Genomic DNA, 13,672 nt, shown 5'->3' on the forward strand with positions numbered 1-13,672 from the left:
CTACTTATACACCCATCTTTGGGAGACTATCTCTTCTTTTTTTGAAGTGCGAGGGGTCACTCCCTCTATATGGCAGTGCACACATATGCTTACCACATGTTATCGAACGTGACTCATTGAGCAGCACGTAGTATCTTTACCATTGCTTCGTCTCCCCTTCCATATACCTACTTTGCATGTATGTTTCTCCCTTTTTTAGAAATCATCTTGCTCTATATAGTGTCTTTGTTCAGGCACTTTATATCCATTAGTTCTTGTGACACTTCATAAATGTAGCTACTCCTGATATGGTGCAATAAGCCCTCTATATATGAGATTTTGTTGCTACTTTTGTGCTTTATTTTTCTGTATATAGCCCATATACAGTTATTCATTCAAATTCTCTATTTTAATATGTTATTTAAAGAGGCTCGGTCACCACATTATAAGTGCCCTATCTTCTACATAATGTGATCGGCGCTGTAATGTAGATCACAGCAGAGGTTTTTATTTAGAAAAACGATAAATTTTGACCAAGTTATGACCCATTTTAGATTTATGCTAATGACTTTCTTAAAGCACAACTGGGCGTTTTTTAGGTTTTGACAAAGTGGGCGTTGTAAAGAGAAGTGTATGACGCATCATTCACTTCTCTCCATTCATGTACTCAGCACATAGTGATCTTGCGAAATCATGCTGTGCTGTTACTTACTCACACATTAACGTTACTGAAGTGTCTTGAGAGTGAATAGAGATCGCTTCCAGCCAGGACGCGATGTCTATTCACACTCCCGACACTTCGGTAATGTTAATGTGTGAGTGACAGCACATCGTGATCTAGCAAGATCACGATGTGCCGAGTACTTGAATGGAGAGAATTGTATGACGCCGATTGGTCACTGATTGATCAGCGTCATACACTTCTCTTTACAATGCCCACTTGGTCAAAAGCTAAAAAATGCCCAGTGATGCATTAAGAAAGTCATTAGCATAAATCTAAAATAGGTCATAACTTGGCCAAAATTGATAGTTTTTCTAAATAAAAACCACTGCTGTGATCGACATTACAGCGCCGATCAGATTATGTAGGAGATAGGGCACTTATAATTTGGTGACAGAGCCACTTTAATAAAATTTGAATTTTTTCTACTTTTTGAAATATTGGCAATAGTATATCACTCCTTTCAATATTAATAGAGCAAACAAGCGCCGATTAACGTGCTGTTATTGTTGGTCAGTGCTCGTTACTGGCAGAGAATGTGCCCATGTAAAACCACTTTAAGAAACTTGGAGACATGTCCCCTGTGGATATACACATATTGTGTTTGGCTTGAGTATGTGGGCATTATTATAGATGTAGTCAAGTTTAGACTCTGATAACTTGCTGCAGCGTGATATCACCCAACAAAGGCCATTGAAAGGTCATTGAAAAAAGTCAAGGTAAAGTTTCTTGCCACTGTATATTTAATGCATTAAGAGTCAAGATAAAGATGGCTACATCTGTATTGTCACTGGCAAAGTATTGGAGCCGTCAGAATTTTGCTGACCTTTTGGTCATGTTCACACAGCATATGTTCAGGCTGGAAAATACAAGACTGATTTCAGGAGAAAACAGCCTCTGAAATCCATGCATTTTCAGAGCCAATTTTTAAAGCGCTTTTGATTTTTGCAAGGGCATTCGAAGTGGATTTTCAGGTGGATTTTCAAAGTGCTTCTTGAAATGACAATTGTAGAATGGAAAAATCAGCTTGTAAAACGCTTAAAGAAGCGACATGTCACGTCAAAAATATGCCTACGCAGTGTATTTCCTATTACAATCAATGATAAACGGTTTGCAGACGTATTTCAAGTGCATTTCCGAGCATAATACGAGCGTTTCAAACCTGAAAATATGTCGTGTGCACATGGGCTTATATGTAATTTGGCAGTGGATCACCACAAATTTTCTGTAATTCATCACAGTGCAGTCCAAAACTTACTGTAAACCTTGAGTCCTTTATTTTTTCAGTTGCTACTATTGCTTTACTGGTATTTCTTTTAAAATTTTCTTTTTTATATGAAACTTTTACAAAAGTCTAAATGTATACAATTCAAACGTTAAGGTTTCATTCGCATGGCAATAAATTCAGGAGCAGAATAATAGACTGCTATTCCATCCAAGGGGACTAGGCTGTGTGGTATATATATTTTTTTAACATTGGAGCCTATGGGTGACTGATGCCACTGTTAGGAATCCATCACAGGTATATGTTAAAGGGTAACTAAACGTTTGACAAACTTCTGGCTTGTCATAGTGACATGTCAGAAGTTTTGATTGGTGGGGGTCCGAGCATGGAGACCCCTACCAATCGCTAAAACGAAGTGGCAGAAGCTTCGTGTCTGTTCTGCTTTTTCCGAAAATCAATCTATCAGAGTACGGGCTCAGGAAAAAGCTGAACAGAAACACAGTAACTGAGCGCTTCTGACGCTTCGTTATATCGATTGGTAGGGATCAGAGTGCTCGGACCTCCACCAATCAAAACTTCTGGCATGTCACTGACATGTCAGAAGTTTGTCAAACGTGTAGTTAACCTTTAAACGTATACGTCAGGAAGCTCCTGCGAAAGCCCCTCTGCCTGGGGACTTCGGGACTGGGGAAACTCCTGATGTCACTGGACAGTGACGTCAGGAGCTCCCTCAGGACCGGTGTCCATATGCAGAGTAATTCTTGATGCTTCCTCTGCCTGGGGACTCCGGTTATGCGAAGGTCCTGACGTCACTGTCCATATATGAGCAATGATGTCAGGAGCTTCCCCAAGGATCGTATCCACAAGCAGAGCAACAAAAATCACTCTGCTCATTGACTCCAGCCAGGGAAATCTCTTGACGTTATTATGCATACATAGAACAGTGACGTCAGGCGCTTGTCCAGGACCGTAGTCCTCTGCCTGGGGACTCCCACATTGGGGCAGCTCCTAAAGTCACTGTTCATATATGGACAGTGACTTCAGGAGCATCCTCAGAGCTGGAGTCCCAGGGCGACTGTAGGCCATACAATTGGATAAATTACAGCCTTTTGTTGGAGGTATACGTCTTGAGTGAAAAGCGCCTAAAATACACTTGTTATTTCTTTATATGTTTTGCTTGTTTTTCCAGTAGCATTTACTTGCTAATTTTCAAATACTCCAGAATATTTATGTGCATTTTCTTATTTATTCATTTTCAAAAGAAAGTTATGACATAACGTTTAATGCATTATTTTGCTATATGAATAGAACTTACAGCATTCATTCCTTGTCCATAGAAAGGCACAACAGCATGGGCTGCGTCACCCATTAGAACACATTTGCTATCCAAGCAAAATTCTGAACATTTAATAGAAATTAAGGCTTGCGGTGGCAGCAGTAAAAAATCGTTTTTCAAGTTGTCCCTTATGGAAATAAAATAAAAAAACACAAAAAAAAAAAACAACATAGTTAGCTGATAAATAAAAATAACTGACTATATATTGCTTGTGACAACCAACTAACTATATAAAGAATTACAGTCATTTGTAAAAGTACTGTCCAAAACTGGATAACCCCTTTTAACATGTGTTGGAAGTTTGGAAGGTCAAATATATTGTACATTGTTATTTTTTTGTACAATTCAACAATGTGATAAAAAGACCTTGTTCAAAGATCTAATTTTATTACGGTTATTTATTGTCGCCAAGTACAACCTGTACCAATTAACATGAGGTATACATCAACTGTATAACCCAATTCATGATGACTTCTTTAAAAAGATCCCTAGAATCACTACTCTATAATATTAACCCCTTCCCGACATCAGCCATATATAAATATACGGCGCTGTTAGGAGGAGAATCCCACAAAGCGCCGTACAGTTACTGCCCACCAGGAAGCGGTCACCGTGTCTAATGGCACGTTTACAAAGTAAAGATGACTGCTGTCTCTGAGAGCAGGCCAGCTCTACTAATCCCCCAGGGGGCTATTAAGACCCCTCCTCGCATCGGTGATCACTGCGATTAGCCAGTCAAATATGACCTGCCAATCGCAGTCATTTTTGTTGAAACTGTGCTCTGGAGCCACGGTGCACAGTTAGGGTATGTTCACACACACACTGTTTTCAGATGTAATTCGGGCGTTTTATGCCTCGAATTACACCTGAAAAAAAGGCTCCATTACGCCTAGAAACATCTGCCCATTGCCTTCAATGGGTTTTACAGTGTTCTGTTCCCACGAGGTGTTGTTTTACGCGTCGCTCTCAAAATACGGCACGTAAAAAGACGCCCGCGAAAAAGAAGTGCATGTCACATCTTGGGCCGTTTTTGGAGCAGTTTTTCATTACGCCGCGAAAATACACAGCGAAAAACACTATAGTTACTATAAAAACGTCTCAAAATCAGGAGCTGTTTTCGCCTGAAAACAGCTCCGTATTTTCAGACGTATTTTGCTAAGCCGTGTGAACATACCCTTAGATAGCGATGATTGGTGCGGTCTAAGACAGCACCCGTCATCACCAATGTCATGTAGGGAGGTGGCTGTCACACCACCTCTAGGAGCACCCCGATTGGTCAATCTGTACAGACCGACCAATAAGAGCACTGGCAAAGATTTTAAAATAACACTGCTCTGCCTGCTTCACTCTGGTTTGGAACGACGTGTAGAGCAGTTGTAAAATTGTCTATTTCTGCTGGGTTTTGTAATGTGACTAATTTGTGAAAATTAGAACTTTCTGTGGATGCTGCTGCTGTCTGATCACCAGCAGCATTTTTGCATCCGTTACATTTTTTCTGTCCCTTTCCCTGTCCTCGTCCCTGCCCTTTACCCTGTCCCTGGCCCTGTGCCACCCCACCACCTCCCTGCCCAAGTCCTAGGCCTGATGAGCTCTGATCAGTGACCACTATCACCGATTCGCATCTGTGCTAAATTTTTGGCACAGGATATTTTTTTGCGTCATTTTTGAATTTATCATCATCTTTCTGTGCGTCCTGCGACCACGAAGTGCTGGTTAGTGACCGCCATCACTGATCAGCATCTGTGGTTATTTTTTTCCGCAGATTATTTTTTGGTACTTTTTTCCCTTTTTTTCACCCACACCAATTACTTGTGTGCATCCTGCGCCCTCTGATCGCTGATCAGTGATCTATGCTCAATGTTTGGTCCAGTATTTTTTTTTTATTCCATATTTTTACATTTATTAATTTGCACCATCTAGCTGTGTGCACCTTGCGGCCACAGAGTGCTAATTAGTTATCAGCATCTGTGGTAATATGTTGACGCAGGTCTTTTTTTTTTTGGTCCTATATTTTTTCACCCGCACCTTTCCGTTGTGTGCGTCCTGCGAACGCTGAGTGCTGATCAGTTATGCACATTACTGATCAGCATCTTTTCTGGCACTTTTTCTAAGTATTAAAAAAAGAGAGAAAAAAAATATGAGTATTTAGGTGTAGCTGGTAACTAAGTAGGGGTAGGGAGTTACACTAGCGTTAGAAACATTAATTTAGCTTTAGATAGATAGATAGATAGATAGATAGATAGATAGATAGATAGATAGATAGATAGATAGATAGATAGATAGATAGATAGATAGATAGATAGATAGATAGATAGATAGATAGATAGATAGATAGATAGGTAGGATAGATAGATAGATATCTAGCAAATTCTTTTTACAGTTTTAGTATAAATTTACTGTAGTTCACTAGTTAGACTACAGGTTTTTTTTTGTAATATATAGCGTCAGTTAGTGACGGACGTTCAGTTTTTTTTTTTTTAAATGACGCTTGTACAATAATTTTTACATAACAGATTTACGGATTTAGCCAAACTTTTTTTTTTCTACTCTTTTTCCTTTTTTTTTTTTCTTCTAATCTTCTAATTCCTGTTCACTATACACGTGTAAAAACACTATACCCATACAACACCCTGTGCAAAAATAAAAGTTGATTACGTGTTAAAACACCACACACCCCTCTGTAAGGGTATGTTCACACGGCTTATTTACGGACGTAAATCGGGCGTTTTACGCCTTGATTTATGTTCGAAAATGCGCCTCGATAGCGTTGGCAAACATCTGCCCATTCATTAGAATGGGTCTTACGATGTTCTGTGCACACGGTCATTTTTTTTACGCCCCGCCGTAAAAAAGACGCCCGCGTCAAAGAAGTGCCTGTCAATTCTTCAGACATAAATGGAGCCGTTTTTCGTTGACTCCATGGAAAAACAGCTCCATTTACATCCATAATGGACGCAGCGAAATAGCGCCTCAACATGCCATTACGGCTGAATTTACGGTGCTGTTTTCTCCTGAAAACAGCTCCGTAATTTCAGCCGTTACGGACGCTGCCGTGTGAACATACCCTAATAAATCAAAATGTCTCAATCGTCCAAAAGGATCTATTCAGTAGAGGAGGCGTATGCCCTCATTGCTTCTGACACTGATACGGCCAGGGAGGAAGACGAGGAATATGCCCCACTCCTTTATGTTTTCCCCTCCTAATCCAGTAATAAGGAACCTCCACAAAGGTGCCCCAGGAGAACAGCGGAGGCAACCACAAGGATTAATCCCATGTGGACTCACCCCTGAAAATTATTACCAGAGCAACATTTCCCCAATGAAGTACCCCAAACTGCAAAGAACGGACGGACACAACAAATATGTTTTGGGGTGCGTTTTCTCCTTTAGTCTTTGTGGAATTGAAACAATTCTACATTTTATTGGAAAAAAATAAAACATTTTATTTTCCTAACCCAATTCTAATAAAATATAAAACACCTGTGGGGTCAAAATGCTCACTACACACCCAGATAAATTAAGGGGGTGTAGTTTCCAAAATGGGGTAGTTTTTTGGGTGTTTCCTTTGTTTTTCGTACCACATGACCTCTTCAAACCTGCCATGGTGCCTAAAATATAATCCAATAAAAAGAAGGCTCCAAAATCCACTAGGTGCTCCTGAGTTTCTGAGGCCTGCGTTTCAGTCCATTAGCCCACTAGGGCCACATTTGGGATATTTCTAAAAACTTTAGCTGCATCGCTGGGTCTCCTAAGTGACCCAACAATGCAGCACTAGCAGCCGCGACGTCACTAAGACTGGGTTCACACACCCTATTTACGGACGTAATTCGGGCGTTTTAGCATTGAATTACGTCCGAAAATGCGGCTCAAAAGCGTTGGCAAACATCTGCCCATTCATTTGAATGGGTCTTACGATGTTCTGTGCCGACGGTCATTTTTTTTTACGCGCAGCTTTCAAAAGGCGGCGCGTAAAAAAGACGCCCGCGTCAAAGAAGTGCCTGTCACTTCTTCAGACGTAAATGGAGCCGTTTTCCATGGACTCCATGGAAAAACAGCTCCAATTACGTCCGTAATGGACGCAGCGAAAGACGCCTGCACATGCCTTTACGGCTGAAATTACGGTGCTGTTTTCTCCTGAAAACAGGACCGTAATTTCAGCCGTAATGGACGCTGCCGTGTGAACATACCCTCAGGGCTTAAAAAGTCAGGGGAAATAGCCCCAATACATATGTGTCCGCCCCCAAAAAAATTTGTGTATAGGAGACAGCATAGCATATCTATAGCACTACGACCCTATAAACTATGGATAGGATTAGATACATTGGCTCAGCAGACAGTATCACACATGATAGGATTAGATGCAATGACTCAGCAGACAGTACCACATGATAGGATTAGATACAGTGGCTCAGAAGGCAGTATCACACATGATAGGATTAGATACAGTGGCTCAGCAGACAGTATCACACATGATCGGATTAGATACAGGACTCAGCTCGCTGACATTGCAGCTCCAGCGCTGGACCCAGGATAGGAAAGAATAATAATTTTGCTTCTTGATGTGTTACTGATTATTTTTGTGTGTTTGTGTTTTTTTACAGATTCGGTTGTTGGACTTCGGATTCGAGGACTTCAATTACAGCGTTTTCATTATAAAATGGTTAATGAGGGTTGTGTTTTTTTATTTCAAGAAAATATTTTTTCTATGTGCTTGTATCTTTCTAAACTTTATTATTACCGCCTTAGTAATGGCCGCTGGCTGATTGACAACCTCCATTACTAAGGCGGGGCTTAATGTTAGCAGGTGCAGAGGCCAACACTAACCCCCATTATTATCCCGGTACCCACCGCCACTAGGGGTGCTGGGAAGAGCCGGGTACGAACCAGTACCCGACCATCTGCAGTGACGATCAGGCACCGGGGCGGCCGCAGGCTGGTAGTATTAGGCTTGGGAAGGCCAAAACCAGTAGCACCTACCACCCTGGTATTGCTGCCTGCTGCTGCTGTGTTGTATCGGGCTGGTTATGAAAATTGGGGGGGGGGCCCAACATCGTTCTTTCCAATAATTTTTTTATTTTTTTTTTAAATGATGTAGGGTCCCCCCCATTTTTCATAACCAGCCAGATACAATAAAGCAGCAGCAGCCTAGCATTACCAGGGTGGGAAGGGCCACTGTATCTGGCCTTTCCCCTCCTGATAATACCAGCCTGCGGCCGCCCCAGTGGCCGACCATCACTACAGATGGTCAGGTACTGGATGGTACTCGGCTCTTCCCAGCACCCCTGGTGGCGGTGGGTAATGGGGTAATAAAGGGGGTTAGTGTTCGCCTCTGCATTGGCTAACACTAAGCCCCGCCTTAGCAATGGATGCTGTCACTCAGCCGGTGGCCATTACTCAGGCAGTAGTAATATAGTTAAAAAAAAAAACAAAGACATAGAAAAAATATTTTATTGAAATAAAAAAAAAAACCCACACAACCCTCATTAACCATTTTATTGATAATAAAAAAAAAGCCGTCATCGAAGTAGTCCTGGAATCCGACGTAGTCCAACGACCGAACCTGTAAGAAAACACACACAAAAAAACATTAGTAACACATGTGTTAGGCTTAGATACAGGGCCCATGTGTGATACTGTCTGTGGGACCCTGTATCTAAGTCTACCACAAGGAATGCTTAGATACAGGGTCCAGCAGACAGTAATCTTATACAGTATAAGATTACTGTGTGCTGGGGCCCTGTATCTAAACCTACAGTGTAGTAGGCTTAGATACAGGGTCCCACAGACAGGATCACACATGGGCCATGTATCTAAGACTACCATGTGATTGGCTTAGATACAGGACCCAGCAGACAGGATCACACAATCTGTGATCCTGTCTCATGGGCCCCCTAAGCCTGCTACATCGTAGGCTTAGGGGTTGTGCCGTCCCTAAACATTGATGGCCTATCTACAGGATAGGCCATCAATAGCTGATGCATCAGGGTCCGACTCCCGGGACCCGCCAATCAGCTGTTTTGAAGGGGCCGCAGCACTCGTACGAGAGCTGCTTCACTTCATTTCACTTACTCGCTCACACTGTGAATCGCCAACACCGATTCACAGTGTGACCGGAATGAAGTGACCGGAATGAAGGGGAGCAGTTCTCGTACGAGTGCTGCGGCCCCTTCAAAACAGCTGATTGGCGGGTCCCGGGAGTCGGACCCCGCCAGTCAGGGCTAATCTTACCTTCCTCTTCAGCCGCGGTGGTAGTTCTGTCATCTCGATGCTGTGCGCGGCGCATAGCGCTGTGACGTCATGCGCTGCGCACAGTGCTTGACGTCAGGACCTCCGCTGCGATCCGGAACCAGGAAGGCAAGTACAGTCTGTTACTATAGTAACAGGGGCCCGCGGCCCGAGTTACTATAGTAACTTTTTATTGATGTGGTGCGGGGTGCCGTGGGCCCCACTGGCTTCGAGGCCCGGTCGCAATTGCGACCGCTGCGACCTCTATAGCTACGCCAGTGGTTTTAGGGTATGTTCACATGCACAAGTAAAAATGGCTGATTTTCAGCCGTTTTTGAAGATGAAAACGGTCTTTTGAGGCACGTTTTCTAGACTTTTTTTGGAGCTGTTTTTCCATTGACACAATGAAAAACAGCTCCAAAAAAGGGCTCAAGAAGTGACATGGTCCTTTTTACAATGTGTCTTTTTTATGCACCATTATCTAAACCTGAACTAAATGCCAATTTTCCCATTGATTTTACCGGGCAGATGTTTGTAGGCGTTCATCTACCGAAAACACTGCGTGTGAACATACCCTAAAAATTAATTTCTGCAAAAAAAATAAAATTTGGAAATTTTACCTGCACTATGCTTAATTCCTGTGAAAGGCCTAAAGGGTTAAAAAAAACGTGAGCCGTCATCATCAGCAGTGGGTTTCCGCTGTATGTTACAGCGGACACCCTGCTGTAACAGCAGGAACCGGAGCTAGCTTCTATGCCTGCCATTAAGCCCTTAGATGCAGCAATCGAAAGCGATTGCTGCATCAGAGTGGTTTAAAGCAAATCGGCAGCCCTGCCATGCGATGGCAGGTCTGCCTACTGCTTCTATGGCAACAGGAGGCCTAACAATTGCCTCCTGCTCTGCCATTACGGATGCCGATTAGGCCCCACCTGGAGGCGGAGCCTGATCGGCTTGCTGTCAGTTAACAACTGACCGTTCTAATACAAAAAAAATAAGTTTCAAGCAATAAAATAAAACAAAACACAATTGCCCTTTTCCCCTTATCAAGTCATTTATTATTGAAAGTGAGATAAATAAACCATACATATTTGGTATCATCGAATCTGTAACGACCTGAACTATAAAAATATGATGTCATTATTTACCGTTATCCCGCGCAGTTAACGCAATAAAACAAAACTAAAAAGACATTGCCAGAATTGCTGTTTTTTGTCACTTTGTCTTGCAAAAATTAAAGTAAAATAAAATATGATCAAAAAGTCGCATGTATCCAAAAATGGTACCTATAAAAACTATAGCTCATCTCGCAAAAAACAAACAGTCATACAGTTCCATCGACTAAACAATTAAAACGTAATGTTTCACACAACTCGGCGAGTAATATTGTGTAAATTTGCTATAAATTTGGTATCGCCGGAACCTGACCTGAAGAATAAAGTTAACATGTAATTTATGATGCATGGTGAACACAGTATAAAAAAAACTAAGCCAGAATTGCTGTTTTTCGGTAACCTTGCCTCCCAAATAAACGGGGATAAAAAGTGATCAAAAAGTTGCATGTACCCCAAAATGGTACCAATAATAACCACAAAAAAACAGCCCTCATAACACAATTAGTCTATGAAAAAATAAAATAAGCTAAGGCTCCAATAAGTCAGGAAAGAAAAATATGCAATAGTGCAGGCCCGAGGGGAACATTTCTTCTGTATAAAGAGGCAATTTGTCAAGGCCCTAAAATGAGGGAACCAGGAAGGGTAGGGCCCAAACATATCTGCTGGAAGCGAGTGTGCCTGTATTATACCAGGACAATGCTTACCCAGCAAAATTCCCCAAACTGCAAAGGTGCGGAGTGTGCACCAAAAGGGGGATAAGAAAGGACACCATTTATCAGTGCGACACTGGCCTGTGAAGGATTGCTTCCACTGGCGTAGCTATAGGGGTCGCAGCGGTCGCAATTGCGACCGGGCCCCCGAAGCCAGGGGGGCCCACGGCCCCCCGCACCACATCAATAAAAAGTTACTATAGTAACTCGGGCCACGGGCCCGTTACTATAGTAACATACTTTACTTACCTTCCTGGTTCCGGATCGCAGCGGAGGTCCTGACGTCAAGCGCTGTGCGCAGCGCATGACGTCACAGCGCTATGCGCCGCGCACAGCATCGAGACGACAGAACTCCCGCCGCGGCCAAAGAGGAAGGTAAGGTTAGCCCTGACTGGCGGGGTCCGACTCCTGGGACCCGCCAATCAGCTGTTTTGAAGGGGCCGCAGAACTCGTACAAGAGCTGCTCCCCTTCATTCCTGTCACTTAATTCCTGTCACACTGTGAATCCGTGTCGGCGATTCACACGGTGGGCGAGTAGTGAAATGAAGGGGAAGCAGCTCTCGTACGAGTGCTGCGGCCCCTTCAAAACAGCTGATTTGCGGGTCCCGAGAGACACATCAGCTATTGATGGCCTATCCTGTGGATAAGCCATCAATGTTTAGGGACTGCACAACCCCTAAGCCTACGATGTAGCAGGCTTAGGGGACCCATGAGAAAGGATCACAGATTGTGTGATCCTGTCTGCTGGGCCCTGTATCTAAGCCAATCACATGGTAGGCTTAGATACATGGCCCATGTGTGATCCGGTCTGCTGGGCCCTGTATCTACATGGCCCATGTGTGATCCTGTCTGATGGGCCCTGTATTTAAGCCTACCACACTGTAGGTTTAGATACAGGGCCCCAGCACACAGTAATCTTATACTGTATAAGATTACTGTCTGCTGGACCCTGTATCTAAGCCTACGTTGTGGTAGGCTTAGATACAGGGTCCCACAGACAGTATCACACATGGGCCCTGTATCTAAGCCTAACACACGTGTTACTAATCATTTTTTGTGTGTTTTCTTACAGGTTCGTTCGTTGGACTACGTCGGATTCCAGGACTGCTTCGATGACAGCTTTTTTTTTATTATCAATAAAATGGTTAATAAGGGCTGTGTGTTTTTTTTTTTTATTTCAATAAAATATTTTTTCTATGTCTTTGTGTTTTTTTAAAACTATATTACTACCGCCTTAGTAATGGCCGCCGGCTGATTGACAGCATCCATTGCTAAGGCGGGGCTTAGTGTTAGCCAATGCAGAGGCTAACACTAACCCCCTTTATTACCCCGGTACCCACCGCCACCAGGGGTGCTGGGAAGAGCCGGGTACGATCCAGTACCTGACCATCTGTAGTGATGGTCGGCCACTGGGGTGGCCGCAGGCTGGTATTATCAGGAGGGGAAAGGCCAAAAACAGTGGCCCTTCCTATCCTGGTGATGCTAGGCTGCTGCTGCTTTATTGCATCTGGCTGGTTATGAAAAATGGGGGGGACCCCACGTCATTTAAAAAAAAATAAAAAAAAAATAATTGGAAAGAACGATGTGGGGTCCCCCCCAATTTTCATAACCAGCCAGATACAACACAGCAGCAGCAGGTTAGCATTACAAGGGTGGGAAGGGCCACTGTTTTAGGCCTTCCCCAGCCTAAGGCCTCATTTACACGAGCGTGTGCGTTTTGCGCGAGCAAAAAACGCAGCGTTTTGCGTGCGCAAAAGGCACTTGACAGCTCCGTGTGTCATCCGTGTATGATGCGCGGCTGCGTGATTTTCGCGCAGCCGCCATCATAGAGATGAGGCTAGTCGATGTCAGTCACTGTCCATGGTGCTGAAAGAGTAAACTGATCGGCAGTAACTCTTTCAGCACCCTCGACAGTGCATTCCGATCACCATATCGAGTAACCGGTTTAAAAAAAAAAAAGAGGTTCGTACTTACCGAGAACTTCCCGGCCGCTGCCTTGGTGACGTGTCCTTGGTGACGCGCCTCTCTTGACATCTGGCCCCACCTCCCTGGATGACGCGGCAGTCCATGTGACCACTGCAGCCTGTGCTTGGCTTGTGATTGGCTGCAGCTGTCACTTGGACTGAATTGTCATCCCGGGAGGTCAGACTGGAGGAAGAAGCCGGGAGTTATCGGTAAGTCAGAAATTTTTATTTTTATTTTTTACACGTTCACGTATATTGGAATCGGAAGTCACTGTCCAGGGTGCTGAACCAGTTTAAACTCTTTCAGCACCCTGCACAGTGACTGTCTCCTGTCAGGTTCGGTCAAAACGAGTTCGGCCGAACACGGTAAAGTTCGGTTCGCTCATGTCTAAGACACTCC

General features: G+C 43.5%; 1 protein-coding gene across 4 annotated transcripts in view; it reads right to left on the bottom strand.

The window, feature by feature from the left end:
• KMO (kynurenine 3-monooxygenase) overlaps positions 1-13,672 on the bottom strand; it is a 339,922-nt gene that overhangs the window by 121,817 nt on the left and 204,433 nt on the right. For all 4 annotated transcript variants that reach the window (XM_075864352.1, XM_075864350.1, XM_075864353.1 and 1 more), the window contains one exon: positions 3,241-3,388. In XM_075864352.1, coding sequence (XP_075720467.1) covers positions 3,241-3,388 — 148 coding nt within the window. The remainder of the gene's footprint in view (positions 1-3,240; positions 3,389-13,672) is intronic.

The sequence above is a fragment of the Rhinoderma darwinii genome, chromosome 4 (genome assembly GCF_050947455.1).
Source record: "Rhinoderma darwinii isolate aRhiDar2 chromosome 4, aRhiDar2.hap1, whole genome shotgun sequence".
In the NCBI taxonomy this organism is placed as follows: Eukaryota; Metazoa; Chordata; class Amphibia; order Anura; family Rhinodermatidae; genus Rhinoderma; species Rhinoderma darwinii.